This window comes from Cajanus cajan, chromosome 11 (genome assembly GCF_000230855.2).
Source record: "Cajanus cajan strain Asha chromosome 11, NIPB_CcT2T_4, whole genome shotgun sequence".
In the NCBI taxonomy this organism is placed as follows: Eukaryota; Viridiplantae; Streptophyta; class Magnoliopsida; order Fabales; family Fabaceae; genus Cajanus; species Cajanus cajan.
Window position 1 is genome coordinate 21,162,624 of NC_138527.1, and position 26,429 is coordinate 21,189,052.

At 36.0% G+C, this 26,429-nt stretch overlaps 1 protein-coding gene across 5 annotated transcripts; it reads right to left on the reverse strand.

The window, feature by feature from the left end:
• On the reverse strand, positions 1 to 21,530 carry LOC109807622 (mediator of RNA polymerase II transcription subunit 12). 5 transcript variants are annotated; one of them, XM_083066551.1, is made up of 15 exons: positions 21,109 to 21,530; positions 20,942 to 20,983; positions 19,905 to 19,996; positions 19,022 to 19,213; positions 16,169 to 16,228; positions 15,983 to 16,088; positions 14,923 to 14,991; positions 14,709 to 14,762; positions 14,430 to 14,537; positions 13,839 to 13,988; positions 13,397 to 13,744; positions 10,908 to 13,267; positions 2,555 to 5,137; positions 1,745 to 2,075; positions 1 to 894 (listed from the first exon to the last, which is right to left on the reverse strand). In XM_083066551.1, the coding sequence occupies exons 4-15, from the start codon at positions 19,147 to 19,149 to the stop codon at positions 463 to 465; spliced, it is 6,729 nt and encodes a 2,242-aa protein (XP_082922677.1). In that variant the 5' UTR covers positions 19,150 to 19,213; positions 19,905 to 19,996; positions 20,942 to 20,983; positions 21,109 to 21,530; the 3' UTR covers positions 1 to 462. The 5 variants fall into 5 exon arrangements, with proteins under 5 accessions (XP_082922677.1, XP_020225768.1, XP_029129463.1 ...); XM_020370179.3 differs by lacking the exon at positions 19,905 to 19,996; XM_029273630.2 differs by lacking the exons at positions 20,942 to 20,983; positions 21,109 to 21,530 and adding an exon at positions 20,285 to 20,712.
• Positions 21,531 to 26,429: the final 4,899 nt, after the last annotated feature.

Genomic DNA, 26,429 nt, shown 5'->3' on the forward strand with positions numbered 1-26,429 from the left:
TTTGCCAGCAAAATAATAGAACGTTGCAATTAATGGTGATGATCAAGATCAAGCACATAACTCTAACAATTTGAATATGAGGAAAGTAACAATGGTTGTGTGTGCTTGTGCCCCTAAAAGCTATAAACGATGCGCACACAAGCGTGCATAGACATAAAAATGAGCATGAAACAGCAACAGATTAATTGGTAAAGTAAAACAATCATCCCTATATATACAACAAACCTCTGAACTGTGGCAACAAGTGCACAATTCAGATGGGGTGATCAACATGTTAGTAATCAACCATTGCATGAGCTGTGAGGACATCACCTCTTCTCTACAAAGAATCCATCCCTACACCCTTTCTTTTTTGTTTTTCCAAAACAATGACCCTTCAACACAAGGGCAAGCACAAAATGGCATCTTCATGCCATTCATGCATCAAACCATAAACGCACCAGCAACAAAAAATATTGTTAATCAAGTATCATCGTCCACGGCACCAACATATGTGAGGTCTGTCCGTCGCACCCTTACAGCACCTTTAAGCCAGCTGGCGGCTCGAATATTAACATGGTCACCACTTCCTATGCTAGCAGTATTACCTGCCGAAGGGTATGATCCAGCACCATCTTCTAGGAGCGTCCAAGGATCGATTTCCAAGTCATTGTCCTGTTGTTTTGACTTCCCTGATGCATTCCTTGATAGAACTGGGTTCCTCTGAGGAACAGTTGAACTACTGGAGTTAAACCCAGGATTTGTAATGCTGGGTTGAAGGGAAACAAGAGCAGAATTTGAAACAGCTGGCTGCTGGCAGGATAAAGAGCACCGTGTAGAGGGGATCAGTAACGGCATTGCAGCTTGGATATGCCACCGAATAGTGTCTGGTAGTTGCATACGATCCAAGTCATTCTGCGTCAGACAACAGAACATTAGACAAGTGCAACTAGGAAGATTGAAATGACATTTCTAGATAACCAAATATGTAATAACACAGACATTGCCAAATTGTAGAGCTTTAGCAGACATTTACGAAGCTTGGATATGGCTAACAATATCTGATGAGTATGAACCAGGTATGGCATGATACACCATAACATACACATAAGTATATTATAGATCTCATCATAAATAATGGTCGGTTCATTCATGATTGAGGGATGAAAGTGAAGAAAATGAGTTTTTAGCTCCAAGATTATTCGTTGGAGACTATACAAGTCAAATTTATCAAAATCTGATTATATTCCATTTTGTTGGCAAAGAACTCAAAAATATATATACTACATAATGGAAGCTAACAATTTTCGATGATGTAGAAAGAGCATACCATAGCATTTGACAAAAGTTTTGTTTCTAACACTGGCAAAATATAGAAATTTTAAAGTATCGGTCCTTACTAGGAAGTAGCGAGCAGAAGATCTTGTCACACAATAATTTCATTATTTTCAGTCTTGAGGAAACATTTCTGGCATTACCATGATGCCGTCTTATCCAATTAGCAAAATTAACATACATATAGCATCTAGAAACCCGTTAACAGAATTGAGACACAAATCAGCTATAGATCAACACATACAAACATTTTAATTAAAGCCTAGGACCTCCCCAACACATCAAAATAATATTATGAGTTATTTCATCTGCTCCAACCAGTTTTTCAAAGTAAGTTAGAATTAGATTGTGTTAAATTGGCTAAAAAGCTGCCTGAGGGCCAACTGACTGGAACCAAAATCATAGACATTCATAGGCTAAAAGATCAAACCTGCAAAGTCTCCAACAATTCTCGGTCAATTCCAGAAAAGTCCCTTGTAGATTCATTGATTGTCTTTGAAACAGGCTTTGTCCTAAGCCAACTTGGAGGATAACTACTTAACAACCCATGCAAAACCAACAACAAACGATCAAACAGATTCCCAGAAGAAGAATCCACTAAAGTAGCAAAAGCAACTTCAGAAGATGACTCTGCCTCCTTCCTCGGCAGAGATGGCACAGCATTCACTGAAAAGTCTGCATCCTCGTGCACAACCCGGCTACCAAGGAGACGAAAAACTACAGTGGCAAGAAATTGTCTTGTGCTCCGCACAGATGGCTCCCTGCAAAATTGAACAAAAGGAACTCAAGAATTGCTTCTAACATTTCAGGATGTAATAGTTCCATAACACATGCACACAAAGTTAAAACAATGCCTTCATCGCACAAATATCCATATTTTCTCTTCTAAAGAAGCCATAATTAACTCATTTAATTGATTTTAACGCTCAATTTAAAGGTCAAACCCATTTTGTTGCAAGGAAAAATTATCACTCAGTGCCAGCCGCTGGGAACCATGATAATACATCACATAATAGATAACTGTATTTCTGAAACTGAATAATCATATTGCCATTAGCTCCATTTGAAGAAAAGAGAAAAGGACCACATATTTTTTCTCACTTGACAGGTAACTCTACTATCTAGGTAGTAACAAGACAGTCTTTATACTATTCATCCAGTCAGAAAAGATAACTCAAGTGCAGCAAGAATCATGCAATGAGAAATGTAATTACACATAACGATATCCAGTTTTAATTACCTGTCAGTGCAAAGAATAGGAAGAAATCTCAGGAGCAACTGCAAACGTAATGACATAGAAGCTCGCAGGGCTGCAGGAGATGGAGGAGAGGAATCTACTGCCACTGTTGGTCGTCTAGCTAATGCCGCATTTACATTTCTCATATTTTTGCGGTTATTTACTTTACTTGGCTGACCTTCAACTCCAGGAGGAGCACTTCCCACTGTTTTACTTCCACCCGTAACAGCAGTTATTTGTTGCTCAATATAATTTAACTGCTTCACCAAATCATTTGCAAAGGAATTGCGGGATTCATCAGAGCTTTGATCTATGCAAGGAAGAAGCAACTCGATAAGAGCCCTCTCAGTCAGTTGCTGCTGGTTACTGCTTGCGCTTTCAGAATCAGGCACTTGAGATAACCCTCTAACACACCTTTTCAAATCCATTCCCTCTTCAACAACTTCTCCTTCTTCAAGAGATATGCTATCAATCTTCTTTTTATCCCCTTTGATAGTCAATGGATCAGCAGACGGACTACACCAACCCCATGGCTCCCAAAATTGAGTCTTAACAGAAAGTCCTTTATTCTCAGCAATGTTATGTAGCCTTTGTCTAATGGTCTTCCGACCAAAGAGGACATCCTGGCCTCCAAGGAACCATTTAGCTTGCAACAACATAGAATCCTCTAGTGACCTGCCAAAGAGATGAATCAACTCCGAAAATAAGGGTGCAGCATCAGGTCTAACCAGTAACCTTGTGAGAAGTATTTGAATAAAATTGTTCTCATTCTCAGAAGCAGCAGCAGCCTTCTCTGGACTAGGTGACGACAACTGTATAGCATCAGCTAAGGACACATCATGATTCTCGAGTTTTTCAATGAGGGCTTGTTCATTTAAAAGCAACCTGAGTGCAACCCACTGCCAGTGAAATTTAGCAGGTTGCAAGGTATCCAAAACATGCACAAGCATATCCTGAAGCTTAGACTCACTATCTGTGAACTTAATTTTAGACTCACCAGCTCCAGAAATAGATTGTGGCATCTTACAATCAATCATGGCATTTAGAAAAAGCCTAGAGCGTAGAGGAACAAATGCTGTGGACTTTAAATGCATATCAGACCCATTGAACTCCAGCAAGGTTGCAAATTCAGAATCACTGGCATCTGCAGCCATCAGATCATAAAGACCCTGACAGTCTCTAAAACATACATCTCGAAATGGCAAATGTTTTATTGCATCAGTTATGGCCATTGTAAGAGACTGATAAATTTGATTCATGTCTTCGCGAACGGTAGCATTCTGGATGAAAGGTCGCCACTTAACAAAGGCAAATATTGAATAGGCAGGTGGAAAGACCAAATTTAGAGGGAGCATACGTTGCATCCTTGAAAGAGCCATAATAGATGGTTCACCCAAGAGTTCCACCACTAACCCTTCACAGACCGTTCTGCAGTTCCCAACAAGCAATCTAAACCAATGGGTATGAACTTCAATTGAACTATCCACCTTATAAGCCATAACTGAACGAGCATTTCCATTTGAATTGGATCTAGTGCTTCTTACAAATTGTACTGCATCCAACCCCTCCTTTAATCTGAGAACTGTTACCATTCTTTCCAGGCTGGTAACACCATATATAATTGCACCAACAAGAAGTGCAGAAACAGCGGCAGCAATTTTTGTTGTTTTTGCAACCACAACTTTATTAGAGTTGCTTCCTGTATCATTTGAAACAGTGCTACTAGTATCATGGCCTTCAGGAGACATTTGAAACTGAGCACGAGATGCTTTAGTAGGAGTAAAAACACCAGCAAGAGCAGTAGAAGTTTCTGTAGCAAGAGCAATATCAAATACACGGCTTTGGCGCTCTCCCAGGGCTTCCTTAAGCAGGCATAAACAGGTTATGTGCATTCGCAGAATGCACCTGGCATAGTTCAATGAATTTGTAGCCAATATTGTATTTGAATGATTATTGCCAGATGAAAAATCAGGCATTTTTGCTAAGGTTGGACCTACACTGCCAACAATTGCAGAAACAGCAGAAGAGACCAAAGAGGGATCTCCTTCTTGAGCGGCACCACCAGTCTGTCTTATGCAATCAATCAGACCCACAACTATTTGTTGAGCAATTTGATATCCATTATCCCATTTTTCTAAAGAAGGACCTTTTGGTGTACCAGCAGCAAAGTGCTTTCTATCTTTTCCAAAAAGATAGTGCAACGCTTCTTCTACATTACGCTGAACTATGTCCCTCATGCCTACAGCTACTCTGGATGGTAACCGACTGCCACTTATCTTCTGACGGAAAAAATCATCATGGTCCTCTACTCCAGCTGGAACTCCTAGAGGCAACCCTGACTCCCCATCAACTGACCTACCAGACTCAAGTTCAGAGGAAAGTCTTGCATCACATGTAGTTTTAAAATTTCTCTCCCACTCAATGACACTAGCCACATTGCTGTATTTTTTCAACAAATACCGAGTAAAAGCCATAGCCCCTGACCCTGAAACCCTTCCATTAGATGAAATTACAGTAGCAGCACGTTGCATTGCAGATGACAAAGCTTCGGGAATAAGATCTGCTGCAACAAGAATGTTCTCATACCTACACCAAATACATTGCAGAAGACAATTTTGATATAATCTCATTCCAAAAATTTATAAAGAAACTGTCCAGTCCAACACAAGCAAAAAGAACAGAAGGAAAACACTACTGGTGAAGCAGTGATTGAATGATAAAAACAATAATATTCCCCAGGGGGCAATGGCCCATAAAAGGTGTAGAAACCTCACTGAAGGTTCAGCAAACTAGTACCATAATATTATGTTAAAACTTGCGACTGGACCCCTTATAACAAGAACAATTATTTATGTTGTTAATTTGCAAGTATATGAATTTATTTAGGAAGTTTTGAGTAAATGAGAGCAATGCAGATTTCATCAATACTGACCTGATTAAATATGACAAGAAATGGGTGCATATAAGAAGAAACAAATATAAAAAGCTTTACCAGGTACTTTAGTATTTATACATCACACATATTAAAGGTGCTAAGCAATTGAAAACATCACATTAGTTAACAGGTATGAGAGAGAGAGTTGAGAGAGAGAGTTGAGAGAAAATCAATATACTGTATTATGATTGGAAAATAGGATAGTGATATCTGTGGGATATCACTTACATATATAGACCTAACAATCTAGCCAACTTGATGAGTTGGTAACAGTAAACAGAAAAACAGAAAAGATACAGAAAAGATATAGAAAAGATATGCAATATTAAAACAGAACTAATAAAGATATTTAGTAATATAATCTCTTCTCTAATACACCCCCCACAAGCTCAAGGAGGATGAGACAGATCTGATGGATCAGCAACATTGAGCTTGGAACGCAGCGACAGAAAACGCTTGGGAGACAGTGCCTTGGTTAAAAGATCTGCATATTGATGCTGAGCAGGAATATGTGAGACAACCAGAGCTTTACTGATGACTTTTTCTCGAACAAAGAAGATGTCAAGTTCCATATGCTTAGATCTTGCGTGTAGAACAGGATTGTGAGACAGTGCTACTGTGCTTTGATTATCACAGAGCACTGTAGGAGTGTTTAGATGAACTTTGAGTTCCTTTAGAAGGGATTGGATCCACAAAACCTCAGTGACGGCTTGAGCTAAAGCACGATATTCAGCTTCAGTGCTTGACCTTGCAACAAGCAGTTGTTTCTTAGACCACCAAGACACCAGATTAGGGCCAAGATAAATGCAGGCACCGAGGTAGATCTCCTGTCATTAGGATCAGATGCCCAATCAGCATCAGTGAAAGCAGTAAGATTGAAGAAGGAGGATGACCGAGCAGGAGTAAGAACAAGACCATATTTAAGAGTCCCTTTGAGATACCTAAGGATTCTTTTGACCACTTTCCAATGCTCCTCCATTGGAGAGCATATGAACTGACTTACCTTATTGACACTAAAGGCAATTTCAGGTCGTGTAATTGTTGCATATTGCAATGCACCAACTACAGATCTATACAAGGTAGGATCATCAAACGAGATTCCTGTTTTAGCAAGTTGCTGACCACCAATCATAGGAGTGGAGATTCCCTTAGAGTCTTCCATTTTAACTCTGGTAAGAAGATCTGAAATGTATTTGTGTTGAGATAGTAGTAATTGCCCAGTAGAGAGTGTTTTAACTTCAATACCCAAGAAGTAGTCTAGACTACCAAGATCTTTTAGAGAGAAAGTTTCATTGAGATGATCAATGAACTTTTGCAACAAGGAGGGGGAATTGCCAGTGAGGATAATGTCATCCACGTAAACAAGCATGTAAATAGTGGCAGATGGAGTAGAAAAAATGAACAAGCTAGGATCACACTTACTCTTGTGAAAACCAAGCTTTAGCAAGACAGAAGTTAATCTGTCAAACCAGGCACGGGGGGCCTGTTTGAGACCATAGAGAGACTTTTGTAGTTTGCAAACAAGATGCTTACTACTGGGTTCAATGAAGCCGGGAGGCTGAGACATGTAAATGTCTTCTTCAAGCATTCCATTGAGGAATGCATTATTAATATCAAGTTGTCGAAGTGGCCATTGAAAGGTTACAGCAAGGGAGAGAACAATCCGGATGGTGACAGGCTTAACCACAGGAGAGAAGGTTTCAGAAAAATCAACACCAGGTTGCTGATGAAAGCCCTTGGCCACAAGTCTGGCCTTGTACTTGTTAATGGAACCATCAGGATTCTCTTTAATACGAAAGACCCATCTGCAGCCTATGGGTTTTCGGCCAGGAGGTAACTCAACTAAGGTCCATGTACGGTTGGCATGCAGAGCAGTGATTTCAGCTTGCATGGCAGCAAGCCAATTGGGATCAGTAAGAGCAGTTTTGACAGTTTTTGGTGCAACATTGGACAGCAAAAGTGTAGGGTTAATTCTGGGTTGAACAATCCCATTTTTTGAGCGAGTAGTCATAGGGTGAACATTAAGAGTTGTGGCTGGAGGTGAATTTGAAGAGGATGAAACAGTAAGGGAAGTAGTGCTGTCAGGTGTAGAAGAGGGAAAGGAATTAGACTCAGAGGAACCAAAACTGGCAGAGATGGCAGGTGATATCACAGGAGAGGAAGGTGGGTTGTGTGAACAAACAAGAGAGGAAAGAATAGAGACAGAGGTAGCAGGGGTAGAGGTTTGATTTTTTGAAATAAAGAGATCAGTATAGGGAAATCTGTCTTCATTGAAGATCACATCTTTGCTGATATAGATTCGGCCAGATCTGCTTAGACACTTGTAACCTTTATGACTAGGTGAGTATCCTAAGAATAGACACTCTTCGGACCAGGGTTGAATTTTGTGTTGATTATAGGGTCTGAGTAATGGAAAACAGGAACAACCAAAAACCTTGAGAAACTTATAGTCTGGATCCTTGTTATGAATCAATTTATAGGGTGATTGAAATTCAATAGAGGAGGAAGGTAATCTGTTGATTAAGTAGGTAGCAGTTAAAAAGGCATGATCCCAAAATTTTAGTGGCAAGGCCGAATGATGAAGCATTGCCAATCCAAGTTCAACGACATGTCTGTGTCTTCGTTCAACAGTGCCGTTTTGATGATGAGCATAGGGACAAGTGAGTCTGTGAATAATGCCTTCTTGTTGAAGAAATGGAATTAGAGTGCGAAATTCACCTCCACCATCCGTTTGAACAGATTTGAGAGGTGTTTGGAATTGTTTCTCAGCCAGGGCCTTAAAATTTTGAAAATTGGAGTACACATCTGATTTTCTACGAAGGAGATAAATCCACATGTATTTGGTGCAGGCGTCTACACACGTTAGAAAATACAAATAACCACAACTAGATTCTAATGATGCAGGTCCCCAAACATCTAGAAAAACAAGTTCAAGTGGATTGGAATAAACAGTAGTAGATAGTTGAGAAGGAAGTCTATGAGACTTGGCAATACAGCATGAGTCACAAAAGTCAGAAATTTTATTAATAGTTGGAAGATGAATATTACAAGTTTGTAAAGCTTTAGTTAGGGAATCATGATGAGGATGTCCTAACCGTAAGTGCCACTGTTTATAGGTATTTGAAACACCATGATTACATTTTGCAGAAAGAAAAATACAAGGATCAGATTTTGGAAAGGCTGAGTTCTGCTCAATGTCAACAGTGAAGGATTTCTTCTTTGCTAGATGCGGGTGAAAATGATAGAGACCATCTTCACCAAGTTTCCCTTCAAGAAGAGTCTCGTTCAAATCCTGTGATTTGACAAAACAGGAATGAGGATAGAAAACGAAGTAGACATTGTTGTCTTTAGCAAATTTTGAAACACTTATTAGATTTTTGGTTAAACTGGGAACAAGTAAAAGGTCTTTGAGGGACAAAATTTTGGAGGGATGCATAGGGGACTGAAACATATTAGAACCTATTGAGGCAATAGATGTACCTTGGCCATTGGCCATAGCAATGTGTTCTGCACCAGTGAATTGAGCGCTCTGTAGAAGGTATTGAGGGTCTGGGGTTGCATGGTGAGAAGCACCAGAATCTGGGATCCATGCGGTGGCAGTGTTAAGAGTTGGAGGAGCATGAACATGTTGGGCAGGAGGAGCAGTGCGTGAATGGCTAGACTGATTGGAGGTTACTGCAGGAAAGGTGAATCCAGGAGGTGGAATACCAGGACCAGAAAAGGAGCCACCCAAAGGATAAGAGGGCCATGGGACAGGACCAGACTGTCCAAGCATATTAACAGTTCCATAGTATGGAGCAGCACTAGGACCAGGGTGCTGAGGCACATACGCAGATTGAGAATTGGGACCATAGGTGGGGTAAGGAGTAAACAAAGAATGAAAAGGCAATCGAAAACCACCCATGGATAGACTATGGGAAAGCTGATAGCACGTGGAGGCTTCATGTCCACGTTTGTGACAAATTTGGCATTGAACAGTGGACCCACGATTTCGTCCTCCACGAGATCCACGACCACGTCCTCCATGATTATTGAAGCCAGCTTGGGGCTGAGGTGAAAAATTCTGAACAGTATTAGGTGAAGGGTTTGACATCTGGGGTTGCTGGAAAGCCAAATTGACGTTAGGCACACCAGTTGGGACAGGAGTGGCTTGAGCAAGATTGATGGATAAGGGTTCTTGGACGACAGTAGCTTTTGCTTGTTCAAGTCTTGCTTCCTGAGCAAGAATCATGTTTTCAATTTCAGTAGGAGAAAGGATGTCATCACGGCTGATGAACGCAGTGACAGTTGAAATCAGAGAGTCATATTCAGGTGGGAGACCACCAAGAATGCACTCAGCATGTTCTCTAGGTGAAACGGGACTGCCAATTGAAGCAAGAGTCTCAACAATAGTACTAATGCGAAGGAGATAATCTGAACACGATCTTGTGCCTTTCTTAATGGTGCGAAGCTCTAAACGTAACTGTTTGGCTTTGATTTTGGTGAGTGACTGAAAATGCTGAAACACCATGTCCCAAATCTGATATGAATGACGACATGAGACAACACGAGCCTGAATTGGTTCGGAGAGTGTTGTGAGGAGCCAGGAAAACAGCAGAGAATCCTTGCGATCCCAGACAGTGTATTCCGGATTGATGGCATTGGCATCACGATCCTCAGCAGTAAGAAACTTCAGCGGGATTTTGGGATTGACAACAAATCGTTCCAGATCGTGTGCGCGAATTACCGCGTTAACCTGTTGCTGCCAAGTTAAAAAATTCCTGTCATCCAGTTTGCATGTGACAGATTGCGAGAAGGTGTGCGAGACAGAGTTGTTGGAGGTTGCGGAAGCGGAGGCCATTGGAGCAAATCAGAGAGAAAGATCACAAGAAGACGCGCAAGACCAGTGCGAGCAGAAATCAAACGAAGCAGCGCTGCGAAGTCGAACAGAGAGGACGCGAGCAAACAGGGAATCGCGCGATCAGAACGCGCGAAGGAGGCGCGAGATACAGAGGCAGCGCGCAAGGAGGGCGCGAAAGGCAAAGCCACACAAACTGGGAGGGAAGAAGCCCGGATCTCACCGTGCTCACGATGATACCATATGAGAGAGAGAGTTGAGAGAGAGAGTTGAGAGAAAATCAATATACTGTATTATGATTGGAAAATAGGATAGTGATATCTGTGGGATATCACTTACATATATAGACCTAACAATCTAGCCAACTTGATGAGTTGGTAACAGTAAACAGAAAAACAGAAAAGATACAGAAAAGATATAGAAAAGATATGCAATATTAAAACAGAACTAATAAAGATATTTAGTAATATAATCTCTTCTCTAATAACAGGCAATGCTGGATGGGGGAAGAGCAAAATAAAAATATTTTCCAAGAGACTGCAAACAAAAACTATATAAATATAATTGATTGTAGAGCTGCATACCTCCTGAGTGACGATAGCAGAAAAGCCTCTCCCACATCACAAACATGGTTTTCCACATTCCTTGGTAGCATCAGCACATTCCTCCCAGAATGAATGGTAGAATTGGGGCTATTAAGAACCTTTGGCAGCAACCAAAGGAGGAATTTGACAGCTGAAACCAAATCATCAGAAATGTCCATCAAATAAAGTATCACAGAAAGTTCGTCCTCACCAAGTTTCCACCGTATTGTGCTTTTATCATCCACAACAGCAAAAGGCCTGCCAAACTGACCAACTTTACCAACATTTTTTTCCATCTCTTGAATTGCCTGCCTAACAACAGTCAACAGCCAAACTGCTATTGCCCTTTTCTCAACAAAGCGTAACTGCTTTAATGCTTTTCCAATGGAAACTATATCCCCAAAATGACTTGTCCGGATGCTATCCACAGACCTCTGCCCATCTCCATCCACAGAAGTTCTATGGTGGGGGCAGCTTACCTTGTTACCACACACATGACTAGTTGACGCCCCTTGGCTACCCTCAATTCTAGAAGCTGCCAGTTGAGCAAGACTGTGAGTTTTACGCACATTCTTCTGCCGACTCTTGGTGACCTGCTTGGTTGACTTTTGTGGCTGATCAACTTTGGTAGGCTCTAGGGATTTCATTCCCTTTTTCATCCACCATGTATCGTCATCATCAGATTGAACTGGAGAATGCCCTTGAACAAATGAGCTTCTTTCCTCACTTAACTTTTGTCTCTTTGCTCTGCTACATTCTTCACACCCAGGTGTACCCTCCACTGGATCATTCTTGCTGTAATGAGACCCAATAGGTCTTCTAACACTGCCATCAGAATCATCACAACCTGTAGTGCTCAAATTAGATAAACAATTAGGTAGCTGTAACAGTACTGAGATAGCTGTTTTTAGTTCTTCAACAGTAGCATTATCCTTTGCATTATTAGAAGATACTGTGGTAGAAATAACAGTTCTCCTCTTCTGATCAATTGTCACTGCAGAAGCTTCATCCTTTGTAGAAGCTGGAAATTGTTTTTTCTTTAGAGCAGATAAATTGGTGCCACTGGCGTCATCATGGGGGTCACTCAGTGGACCCCGAAGTATGAGGCGGCGTTCATTCAAGTAAATTTGCAAGGATTCTTTGAGCTGTTGCCCTTCAACAATCCCTGATTCTTCCAAAACATCATGGATAAAGCATCCAGGTAGCTGCTTTAAGATGCGATAGTGTCTCCTCCGTCGCTCCAGGTCAACCACATTTACATTCACATCCATGATCCCACTCACTATCAGTTGGCGTACATATGCCAAAGGGTAAAAGATTCCAGCACGTATGAGTTCCACTATAAATAGATGTAGGCGCTTAGGACCTTCCCCTTTATGCACCACATGCTGATCAATCCAACAAACTATAATATCATGTAGAGGACCCGGGCTTTCAAATATAACTGAAGAACCTTTACTTTTTGAGCTAGATTTCAATTTGGATACATTACCCACATAATTCCAATTACCCACATGATTCCAATTACGCCGCTGACTTGAATTCTTTGCAAAATGACTGGCTCGGTGAATTTCATTTGTTTGTTTTAGGGAAATCTTCACATCCCTCATCTTCATCTTTAAAAGTCTAACTGCTATGTGCACTTGGGAAATATCTTTCCTACCTGTAAACTTTATGTCACGAGGAGGGGTAGAACGGAAATCCCTGAAATCGCAAGTTGCCCACTCACAAAGGAAAAACACTGAATATATAAGGGGTGTATTTACAGTCCCAAACCATTTCAGAGATAACCTTAAGCAAGGGCTGACTTTTGCAACCCAGCCTTCAGATACAGTTCCACCACAAAGATCTTCAAAAAGAAATTTATATGCCACACGCAAATCACCCAGCACAAGAGCTTTATCCAAGGCTTTTGCAACTTTAGCCAGACAATTACCTGGATAGCCTGGGCTTGCAGCCTTTGCAAGATCTTCTGTATGTTTCTGAATGCATGAAATAATGTGACCAAAATCATCTGAACTATTTTTAATCTTCCCAGCAGCTTCAGTTGATTTTAGTACGAATCTCCCATCATTCATTATATGTGAAATTACAGAGGATGGTAATGGAAAGCAATCCAAAGCAACAAAAGTATCTGGTGCCACAAGTATTAAATATCGGAGCATCTCAATCAGTGCATAAGTTGTATATGCCCTCCTGGAATTATCTACTAGATCTGAACCACCTGGAGCAGGATCACGAATGACACGAAGAGCTAATCCAGCAAGAGTTCGTACATAAGTTTGAGATAGAACAATAGTTTCTAAAAAACCATAAATAATAGGCAATAACAGCTGCCAAACCTCAAGCAGTTCTTTTTCCTGAAAGGAACAGAGATGTGAAAAATCAAAATGTGAAGATTGAAATCAGTAAAAGATATATACATCACACTTTTACTTTCATTAGCACATTATACTTGCTATATGTAAATGATGTACAAGGTAAAATACCTGTAGTTGATTAAACACCCAATCAATGACAAGAGAAGGATGAAGCAGCCCTTCAGCATGATGCCATTGCAGTAGACGCACAATATACCACCATCTAAAATGTAAGGATGGCCTTTCACCATCAGAAACAGATAATAATGGTTCACTTTTATTCTGCAATGATCCAGTATAAGGCATTTGTGGTGATCGCTCTCGACCATGAGAAGCAGAATGGGAAGCATTCTTTGATAAATATTCATCCAGAAGAGTTTGCAAGTAATTGATAACATCTTTGGTCCAAACATCGGAACGAGACAGCTGAATCTTGTCAGCAGTCCCAGAAGAAATACCAGCAGATCCGGGTCGAACCTGAAAAGTTCAATCACATTGTACCTTCAAATATTAAAAAACATAAAGTAACTCAGCATAATATGTAAATATACAAACATTGAAGCCTCCCTACCTGATTGAGGTAAGTAACCTTGATAAACCAGGTGGCCCTCAGCAATGGAACATTGTTCCTGATAAGAACCTCTAAAAGTGATGTCCTTTTATAACCATGAGGAACATGATCGGCCAAAGTGCGTAATCGCTTGTGCTGTTGAGATAAACCCTATAATAAAGTTTTAACTGAGTTACTAAGATACTAGCATCAATAATATCCCAACACATTGAACCACCAAGTAACATTCAAAAATTAGTATTCACAGATTTTACAGCCACAACAACCTGTCGGCATTAACAACAAAAATCCTAAGGAATTGGTCATTGTAACTTATATATACCAGTTTCCTAAATTGAGGAAACTCATAAATAGCTAAAGCCTGTCTGGACTATTCAGCATACAAAAGTTCCACATCCCTCCATATTCACATCCTGCAACCAATCACATCAAGACTACAGCCATCTAGTACAAACAATTCAAAATCTTGTCTTTTATTATTCATATAAATATAACAAAAAATGTATCAGAAACAAATATGTGGGGCCACAGCTGGTATACAGGAAGTTGCACAGGAGAAAACAGTAGGAGCAAGACTATCACTAAGTATACCTCAATCCATTTCTTCTGGAAGTCCTCACCACAAGGCCTTAGTTCAGGGAAAACGCCTGACCTGGCAAGTTGTGATCCTGAAAGAGGCACACCATATACTTGACCAGCCTGTCAAATCAAACACTATCATGTAAATCAAACACCTTCACAACAAACTGAGATAGACAGCGGTAGACTGCACTAAATCCAAAATAAGCTAGAAGAAAGAACATAATATGGTAGAAGTAGGATGTTAAGCAAGGATAAAAAAATGACAAAGACAGACTAAAAGATCGTCACCTTCCTCTTCTGAGCACGAGATTCATTGATGGCCCTCAGACGTTTTCTAATAGCCTGTAAATTAGTTGAAAAATTAACAAGTTAACCAATATCCACATAGGCTTCCAATGAATACCCAAAAAAATGGAGATGTGCAGTTAAGTCAGTGCTCGGATGTATAAACAAAAATAAAAGGGGCATAAATATCTCCAATAAGACATGAGATAATAGTCACCTCTTTGCAATTAAGAACAATTTGCTTGTTAAAATTCGGAACCTGGGTCAGTGAAATTTCTCTGGCTTCCTAACAGACACAGGAAGCAAGGCAATGTTAGAAAATAGCAGACACCGGACAAAAAAAGGCAGGTATGAACAGTTGAAAATAATCTATTCTTCTGAAAGTACAATTAGATTCCTATATTTTAGCTGACTCGTAAAGGAGAGCTATGATTCTCAAGAATGTATGCATGCCTAGATCACTATTTCAATTGCATTGAACAGAAGCATATACAGATAAGAAGTTTAAAAGGAAAATCTGTAATATCAACTCCACTTGACACTAGCACAGATACAAACAGATAATCCAAATGTTGGATCATCACACCAGCATACAAAATATTAGAAATACCTACAACAACATTAGCAATTATAATATGCGCCAAAACTTAGATAACCCATTTTGATAAATGAAAAACACCAGACTTATTATACATGCCGTATTGTAGTTATTCCTTATCTAATCCCTGTAGCTGGGGATCATAGCGTAAAAGCAAAACTAGTTCTTTGGAAGAAAAAGGGCTGAAATGAAAAGACAGCAACAAAAATTGAATACATTGAGATCACTGTAGCATGTAAAAAAAAATTACGATGGAAATGCAAAGGAGAAGAAAAGTGCTGGGTATGTACCAATATATTTCCTTTATGAAAGAATGAAGAAATTGATTAATGGAAAAAATAAAAGATATCAAGAAAATGCCAGATTACAGTTCCAAACATCCTATTACTGGGGACATAAGCTTCGATCAAAAATATAAACATAAGAAATATGAGGGTTCAGTAAAATGAATTCAAACTTTAAAAAAACAAGAAATGGATAACTGGAGAAGTACAACCTAATCAAGCTAAGTTGCTACTTGAAAATACTTGATTTGGTATTAATACAAAACTAAGATTTAGTGCATGCTTTGTTTAGTTTTTGAAGAAACTATTTTTCTTCTCAGCCTCCTAAGTGATTTAAAAAAAAACAATTACGTCTCAAAATTTAAGCTTTCGCAAACAAGCACTTAATGGCATACCTCAAGTCCTTCTATTGTATCCCTGTATCCAGATTGCAAATATTCTCTGGTAAGAGTCTCCTCAGGACAATTTGGCGTTTGGGGATGAAAGTCTGGTGCCCCAAGCCTGACAAATGATAGCATTTTACATGTTAACAAACAAGATAATAGAACACAAAAGTCGTGCTATTATGAACAGGGAAATACCTAGAGTTCAAGGGTTCTTTATCACACTTCAACTTGTATGGGTTTAATGGTGGTTGCCGCCTGCAAATGAAAAACAGTGTGTTCAATGTGGTTAAAAGCATCAGATCTCTGATTTAGCATACTAGAAAAATCAATATCCCACTTTATTACTGAATAGTGAATATAAAAATGTGAACTCTGTAAAAAGAAAGTTCAGCAACACTAGATCAAACAAATATAAACGACACTTCAAAAGCAAGTAAATATAATGACATTTTAAATTCATATTTTGATTATCAAAATCTGAATTTAAAATGTCATTATTATTAACCAAATGGTAGGAACAAAACGCAACTCCCAACCTGTGCTTTTCCATTTTAGTTCTTTATTAAAACTATACAAACCATTGTTACAATAGCTCCTTCCACTTTGTAATATTTTTTATCCGACTCAATAAATTCCTTCTTTTTTTTATATAACCAAATTCTTATTTTTTTATATAAGTCACGCTGCAATAAATTATTTTTCTTTATATAACCAATCCAAAATACTTGCTAACTTTGCAGAATAAAAACAGAACTTAAATTAAAAAGGCCAAAAACATGAATTAACATTTAACATTTCCTACATTTATTAAGTCATCACATCCAGGCAGATAGTCAATTAATTCGTTCCTAAAATATTACTTAAAAATCACACATTAAAAATAGAAATTTTTTTAGAAGAATAAAATTCTAAATAGGATACAAAATTGCATAAATAACCATTATACAGAAAGAAAATAATTAAATTAATGAAAACTTTTCAATCCTGTATTTACCAATTTTCTCACAACTAACATTTTTGGTCCTTGTTCTTTATGAGCAGAATTAATAGGGTACTAGAGGTTGCCAAAAAATGCGGATAAGATTGCAAGGAAAAATCATGTGCTTTTTCAACCCCAAATCCTGTGCAAGATTGACCCAAGGCCAAGGATCAAGTTTCGTAAAGATTGTTGCGGATCATGATCTTCCTCATCCAAAATCACAAGATCTGCTCCGCAACAATCTTAGGTTTAGTTCAACTTATGCATATGTCTTTTAATCACAAGGTTTAGTTCAATCTTATGCCTATGTCTTTTAATCACATGTATATTTTTATATTAAATTTTGCATCTCTTCGGAGGATCTTACAATCCTTCAATTTTGCAATCTTTTACCCCCCCCCCCCTCTCCTGATCCTGTGCTAGATCTCTATTTTCACAAGATTGGGCGTCCTATAGCAGTGGGGCACTGCAGTGCAGCCCTGGGAGCTAGAGAGTGCAGGTGAACTCATGGTTTCTGGTCCACAGCTGCAATTGCAGTGCATGTCAAGGCCACTAGTGCACAATGGCGACACAACTAAAACAATTCAAGAACATAAGAGCTGATGTTTATCTGGTGGCAGTGTGGGTTCAAAAACTCAGTTTTACCCCTGTAACAAATACATTTACAGGATTTTTTGGAGGGTAATCTTCAATTTCACGCTTTTTCGCGGTTAATCCGTTAATAAAAAAATCCTAGTTTTGGCATATAAGTTTGCTGTGTGTGACACACTGAATCTGGATGAACCAAGATCACCTCCCTTCTCCAGCAGTAACTTTGACTTTTCTAGCCTTATTGTCACACTTTCCGGCAAGCCTGTTGAACTCAATGGCCCTCCTCTGGCATTCTATCCTCTGTTATCTGTTGTCTCAGCATCCCTTCTCTGTTCCTTTGTTTTGGTTTGATAGCAGACTCCATTGTGAAACAGGTGTTTCATGTTTATCTGATGTGTGTTTAGCTTCAAGTTCTGACTTTTGATTATTTATTATAAATGTCTCTAAATTTGGGTTTTTTTTATTTGAGTATTTATACATGTGTATTATAAATTAACCAATGTGCATCCCAGAACATCACACCCCACTACCCACTATCCTACTAAAGCAGTTTTGGAGTCAGTCATTTCACACCACTAACTGAGATTGATAACTATGGTTACGACTTACGAATATGGATATGTAATCTAATAGTGCTTGCCCATTTTACCACCCAAGCAGAGCATCAAAAGTAGACAGAATAATACTACCTCCATTCTTATTTAGGAATTAGGACCCAACTCAGAACAATTTTTGTTCTTCCATAAGACCCAATTCATATTGTCTCATACATTAATTATATTTAGACTAAAATAGCCCAAATTAAAGTGTGTTATCTTAATTTAATAAAATGCATTAATTACTAATTCTTCAAAAAGTATGCACTTTAATTGGTTAAAAAAAAGGTGAGTATTAAATAGGAGAGATAAATAGTATAAGCATGCACACTAATTGGTTAGAAGATATATAAGTATTGATTAGGAAAGAGAAGTAGTATAAAGGTAGTTTTAGTCTTCTAGAAGAAAATGTATAAATAGGACAAATTTATTGTTACCAACTAAATTAACTACTTTTCTTAATCTTGGTGAATTAGGTAATCGCGCCCCATATATAGGAATGGAGGTAGCAGTAAAGAAAACAAAAAGAAAAGAATATTTGATTGGTTGCGATCCGAGAACACTCTTAAGCAATTAAATGCATAAGAACTGAAAATTCAAGATATAATAATTATCTGGATTCTGACCACGCAAAAAATAAATGAACGAAATAGCTTCACAGTTTTCAAAATGATGTTAGCAAGTGAAAAAAGAAGGAAAAAATCATTAACATAAACGCATATTATTAGATAACAGAAAAAGAAAATATATTAAAGCAAACCACTCTGCATCACAACCACAACTATTTGGAATTTGTAGTTCCTCTATCACATGATATAGTCACAATCATTGATAAGAAGGAAGTGGCAATAAGTGGATAGTGTCAGAAGGAATTTCCCTTACCTTGAACTAACAGAGAAGTTAGCTGGCAAAGAAGGTGAATCAGATCTTCCTGTGTCCCTAGCAGATGGCCCTCCGATTGTGTTGTTATTAACTGCACTAGTGCAGCTGCCAGCATGATACCTTTGCATTTCCCCCAACTATGACCAGCATACTGCCCTCGGCATCATACCTCAAGTAGCTGTAATAGCTAAACTGCATGATCAACATGTCACCCATGTCATTTCAAACCAATGCCAATAAAGCAAACAAAAAGATACATTAAAAGAAGCAAAGGAAACAGGATGCATAATTGAAATTAAAAAGATTAATGCTTATGTCAAGCATTATTGGACTTCCTTCAGCTGCTAAAGGATATGTATCGAAATCCCTAATGCACTAAAAATTATATATCACAAATTTTAGACGCAGGCAGAAATTTGTTTTTTTTTTATTTGTGAGCATACAAATACAAAATGGATAACAATTAAAAATACGCTGCCCCAAATAAACCATAAAACCAAACTACATTCTGCACACTGCTTTTAAAATGCTAACTAAACATGAAACATAATTCGGAAAATGGCAGAATACAAAACACTGAGTCCAGTTTTCACAAGATAAAACCCAACCCAGGTGCTAGAGGAAAGAAAATTGAAGCAACTTGAACTTAGCATCCATACCCCTAGATAAAACCACAGTTCCTTCAACAAAAAAAATGCAAACATAACACAACCAAGCAGGTCGAAAATTTTAAACATACACCCTCAGAAACATCTTCTCTACCACATTAATGCTAAAACCATAGGCGAATAAAATCTTAGATACCAACATAGCACGCGGCTATTTAAATTGGAACCTTTCCATCAAAGGCTTTCCAAGAGACAAATGCCAATGAAAAGTGTACCTATATGATTAGGGCCAATTCTTCAAACTAGAATATAAACTTGTTGTGATCAATCATTCTGTAGTAGACAGAATTGTAACCCCAGCCCATATCTGAAGCAATAAATTACAAGAGACAACAGAAAGTAGCAAATCAATTCTGATCCATAATAATAGTCCAAAACTCATTGGCAATAAACAAATATATACCCTTTCACTAATAACTTCTTTCCCTCCCAACTCAAAACACCTACTAGTTAATTTTACCCTATGAACTAACTAGGGCACCAAATGAAACAAACTTCTTCGGTTGCAAAATCCAAACTTGAAGCCAACACACATACTTAATCGTCCAAAAACCGTGAAATTGAACGTTAAATTGCAAAAACCCAAAAAACGAACCTAATGCAAGAAAAAGCGCCAAAATTTGAACTCCGAAGCAAGATCCAGAACTAGGGTTTGCGGGGCGACATCCCAAATTTATTTTATTTTTGGGCTTTCCCCCGAAGTTCGGAAGCTAATTGCGGAGGCGGAAATTGGGGTTATGGGGTCTAGGGTTTCCGATTCGAAATTAAGAAAAAGAGGGGTTTCTTGAAATAACAGGAAAAGGGTGTGGAAGATTATTCAAATACCTGGGGCGTGTGCCTGGGAAGACAAATTTTGGAATTTTGTGAGAAAGGGTTGAAGAATAGAGAGAGATTTCAAAGATGAAGAAGAAGAAGAAGAAAAAAAAAAAAAAGGGTGTGAAGCTTTCACTGAGATTTTTGGGTGGTGATGACGACGACTATGCTTCTGTTGGTTTGCTTCCTCCGATAGGAATAAAGGGAGAAGGGGAACGAATCTATTAATTATTATTATTATTATTATTATTATTAAATTATTTGATCTTAATTAATATAATTATTATTTATTAATTGTTTCCTATCCGTTATTTGTATTCCTTTTATTATTACAACATGTGTCATCCTTAATAAAAAAAAATTATAAAAAAAAAACATTTTTTAAGTTTTCTCACTAAAAACTAAAACAATAAATACTTTTTTGGAATTTTAATTTTACCTCGTTGCTGCCTACACGCTTCAATGGCTGCATCAAATTCACCTACACAAATCAAAACCCACATAAAAATAAATTAAAAAAATTGAACATGCCCAGAAACAAAAGGAACAACCTTTAACTTGACATCACAAAAGGGTGTCCCTTAATGCATTCTTTTGGAGGATTACCTTGCGTTACAAGCTCCAACGACAGAGGAAGCTCCTTAGTGAAAACTTGGATTTTTCTCCTTTCTTCCTCCAATGCTTCGATGTACTCACGTAACCCCATTTTCTGGCTGAATTGCATTGAAACAAGTTTCTGTGAGGGGTTTTTTTTTATTTTTTTTTATTTCTTTTTTGATTTTGTGTTGGAGAGTTTTGAGTTTAGGGGGTGTGAGAGGGAAAACAGTTTGAGGGGGAATATATAGAGAATGGGGTTCTGTTTTGTGACAATGAAAATTTATGTGATCTAATCTGAGATTAGAATCAAAATTCTAAATAAACTTTGTAGAGAGAGAGAGTTAGAGAGAGAGAGAGGGGCATCGGAGGGTGGACAAGAACCGAGGTGAACATCGAGGTCGGGGCGTCGCGTACAAAGACGAATCTTTGATGCGGTTTAGACAATAGTTGATTGTTTCATCTTTTAAATTCATGAATATGAAAGATTTTGATTCTTTTATGTAGCTGAATTAATGTTTTCTAGTATTTTATTTGAGTACTTAATGATTTTAGAGGAATTGAATTAATTGAATTAATAAATGATTATCGTGTTAAAGTTATTCAAAAATAAAACAATTAAAATTAAGAAATTTTATTACCATTTTTAAGAGTATTTTTAAACAATTTTTATAATTAAAATTTTAAAATGCAAATTTTAATTGATTTATATTATAATGATTTATAAGATTTGAAAATATTTTATGAAATTTTAAATGATAATAAGAAATTAAAGAAATATAATTAATATTAAGTAAAAAATAAATAATTGAAAATAAAATTCCCACATACTAGGTACACATCCTGTAGAAATATATATAATATTATATCAAATACATAAATGTGCAAAATTAGTTGTACTTGCTAGTTAAATGCCTATACATAACTTGGTTGTATTAGAGAAATAAAATGAATTGATACTATCATGACTCACTACCAAGACAGAACTCTTGGTTGTAATCATGCCTAGCACCCTAAAAGCACATCCAACGCGACATTAATTTTTCACTTATGGAAAACTTGATTTTAATACAAACAACTTAAAATATAGCAATCCAAACGCATACAGTGCAATATACAACATTTAGGCAACATAAATTATCACCAAAAACAACATATATCCATCAAGGATCAAAACTTCAACACTTCAACTCAAAACCCCATAAATTATCACCCCCACAAATTCAAACAATATCAATCAAGATTATAGTGATTCAAGACAACGAAAATCACATGCATCATTCGAATTCAATCATAGAGCTTCTTTTATCTCTTAGAGAATCAAATCAAGAAAAGGACAAGAGAAAAATGGACTTTCGCACAACCTGAGGCTCGAAACTTCTAACTCTAAAAGTTTAAACTCTTTAAGAAATCCACTTCAATTAGTTGTAGAAAGAGTAGGAGATGAATAGGGCATAAGGGATTGAAAAGGGTTTTTCAACATTCAGATAATTTTTCTTTAATCTCTCTCTATAATTCCTTAAAATATGAATTTATGAAGTTCGCAGTTTAAGAAAAATCTTATATATCACCTATCTCAACTAACTTTAATTACAATTGACTCAAAAATAATTTAACCTAACCTATTTTTTTTCAAAAACCAACTTAATTCTTAGAATCCTTTAGCTCTAGTGTTCCAAGACAGTATTACTAACAACAACCAACAATATATAACACAATTAAAATTAAAATATCTAATACTCAATTGTTGAAATGATTTAATTTTATAATTTTCTCAAACACTCTAAATTGTTATATATATAATTTTAAAAATTATTTGAGTTTAAATTTTATACACTTTTTAATATAATTTTTTATATTGAATGATAAAAAATGTAAATATTACGTACAGATATTACACACATATATATATATACTAAAGTTTATAATAAACAATATTTTTAAAATATATAAATTATATTATAATTAAAACTTATAATAAATAGTTTTCAAAAATTAGATTAAATGAAGTGATATTTTTAAGAATTTATTAATAAATAAATAAAGAGAGAGGAGGGTTTGGTTTGGTTATGAATATTCGAGAGTGTGATTCAGCGTTTTGTCTCTCTACTCTTCTTCACCGCCTTTCATAATCATCAGATAAGATCAAAAGACTATTCTCTTCTTCTCACATTCTCTTTATTTTCTCACCAATCCCTTCTTTCTCATTCTTTCAACTAATTCATCTTGACTTTTTAGGTCAAACTGCAGGACATGTACCCATTAATATTATTTTTTCTTCATTTCTCTCTCTATTATGAAATAATATAAAAACATTATTAATGATGAAAATATATATATACAAAAATAATGTTGCATAAATTATTGTATAACATTATTTGTATGTATATAAAATTTTTCTGTATTATTTTTTTTTATCAAAATTAATTAAAAACATATAATTATTATACACATCAATTTTAAACTGTAGTTTAAAGTTACTAATGTTAAAAGAATATTTAAAAAGATAATTTGTTTAACTCCAAGCGTGTGGTTCAGCGGTAGGGGTTGATCCACACTTAAGCAAGGTCAGGGGTTCGAATCCTGCCTTGTGTATGCAGCCGCGTTAAATCTTGGGGCCAGCTATCTCACCCTTTTAGGTGCCTCCAACGTAGCGAGGAGATTAGTCACTGCTGTCGGCCCTTGACAAGTATTAATATATATATATATATATATATATATATATATATATATATATTAATATTATGTATGAAAAAAATCATATAACTCCTTTCTGTTTTTATCTAACATTCATGACTTTATTTATTATTATTTTTTATTTTTGTTTATATGATTTACTTGTTCTAAATATGTGAGTTTAGAGGAAGTATATGATTTATATTAACAGAAAGTTAATTTACACATTTATCAAAAATATCGGATCTCCTCTGTATGAAAACTGATTTACTTTTTTTTTTATCAAAAATATCAAAAAAATATTTTATCCAAAATTTCCCTTTTTATTTTGATATATTTATTTTTTAATTACTTTTAGTAACAATTTTGATATATATATATATATATGAGGAGGGTTCAAACGACACCGGTGTAACTTTTATTAAGTGTTACACTGCTCAATAACTTTATATTAAATGTGAATTTTGTAAATCCAACTGTTAGATGGAAAGTTCATATCTCTTAGATCATATATGTCAAATTTTGTTAAAATTGAACAACTTGAAGGTAATCAAAGTGTTCATATTTTAGTATATTTTGAAATGTATATATTACGTCAATTTTGTTTTATGAGAATGAAGTATCAAATCATCTTAGATTAATATAAAATTTGATATATATGATCTAAGAGATATGAACTTTCAATCTAACGGTTGGATTTACAAAATTCACATTTAATATAAAGTTATTGAGCGGTGTAGCACTTAGTTAAAGTTATTGAGCGGTGTAGCACTTAGTAAAAGTTACACCGGTGTCGTTTGAACCCTCCTCTATATATATATATATATATATATATATATATATATAATTATTTTCAGTAGTAATTTATTTTATGATAATATTTATTTTTATATAAAAATATTTTGGAGAATATTATTGAAGGGAATTATTAGAGAAAGTTATTCAGAGAATATTTTGGACAAATTTATTAGAGGGAAGTTTATTTGAGGAAACTATTAAAGAAAAATTTATTAGATAGAAATTTTGGAAGGAAGAAGTTATTTTTTTTTATAGACACATACAAAAATATATATATATATATATATATATATATAGATAGATAAATAATATTTAAATATTTTAGTAGGACTATTATATATATCAAACTCTCATATTATGTTGAATAATTAACGTGTGTTTGTTTATATTTGTGGATGATCATAAGCAATATATTGATTGAATTTTTTACCAATACTCACATTAATTTTGAATTGAGTTTCATTCTTCTATTTCCTTTATTAATGGGTGATATATAAAATATTCTATTACAAATTCTTCCTAAATCTCTCTTCACTGTGTAAAAGGTGTCTTTATTTAATTTAAACTTTATACATATTTTATTTTATAAATTATATGAATGGAGAATAATATATTATATGCATTTTTCGAAGAAGAGTGTTTTCTCTTTCAATTTTTATTTTTTTCATCGCCTTTTGTTAAGTCAAAAGACGATTTTAGATCCCTCAAATTATAAGTTTTAATGATAACAAACTTAGACGTGTTTTTTCTAGAGAAAATTTTGTTCGGATCATTCAATATGATGAATGGATATAAGACAAATATACTAAGACGATCAATTATCTTAACATAAAAGGTCTAACAGATGAAACACTTCATTTATAAGACATTTATTTTGAATTCATATCATTCAAGATATCTAATAACTAAAATCAGTCTTTGTGTACATGATTTCTTAATAGATTGAAGTAAAATATCTTCCTTAGTAATGACAAAAGAGAAAGAAGATATGATTTACGTTACAAAAAGAGAAGTAAATCCCTTGAATCATGGAAATCCTCAAAAAAAGTTATTTTGAACTGACACACACATGACTCCACCTATTTAGTACCTAAAAGATGATAAGTAGCTTCCTTGATCATATAAAAAGTGACAATTCGGTGAAATACAATTAATGTAAGAAATTAATGCACCAATAGACACTTTTCTTTAAAAGAAATGAAAGTTAAAGATAGACGAAGCAAACTTGTGAAAGGCACTCAAGGATTTACAACAGTCATCTTCATTGAAATGCCTATATAAAGAAACTTAAATATTCAAAAAGAAGGATGATTTACATTAGAGAATCACACATTGTAAAATTACATTCACTTTTTTTAATAAACCTTATACTTAATACTATTGTATCACGTCTTAAAAGAAAGACGAATAACACAATTATTTTATCCAACTTTAACTTTGTGTTATTGCGTTAAGCCTAAAAAGGCTTGTCTATAAAAGAATAATTGTTTGTTTGGGTTTGAAGAGGCTTATCTACAAACAAAAAAAAATACTTCGTTGTTTGATGCTTGGAAAGGTTTTGTGTTAAAAAATACTTGGGTAGTTGTGAAGAGACAAGTCAAAGAATACTTAGGTTGAGCCAGAAGTGACTTGTGAAAGAATACTTGTATCTTTGTAAAAGATAGTGAAACTTGATCAATTTTGATCAAGAAATGGACATAGTCTCAATGGTTGAGCGAACTAATATAAAAATAATACTTTGTGTTCCTTTGACTTACTCTTTTGTCTGCACTCCTATAGTTTCTCTACCACTTCACTATTTTGGGGGAAAAAAAGAGTTTTTGATTGATACTATTCAAACTCCCTTTTTAGTGCCTTTC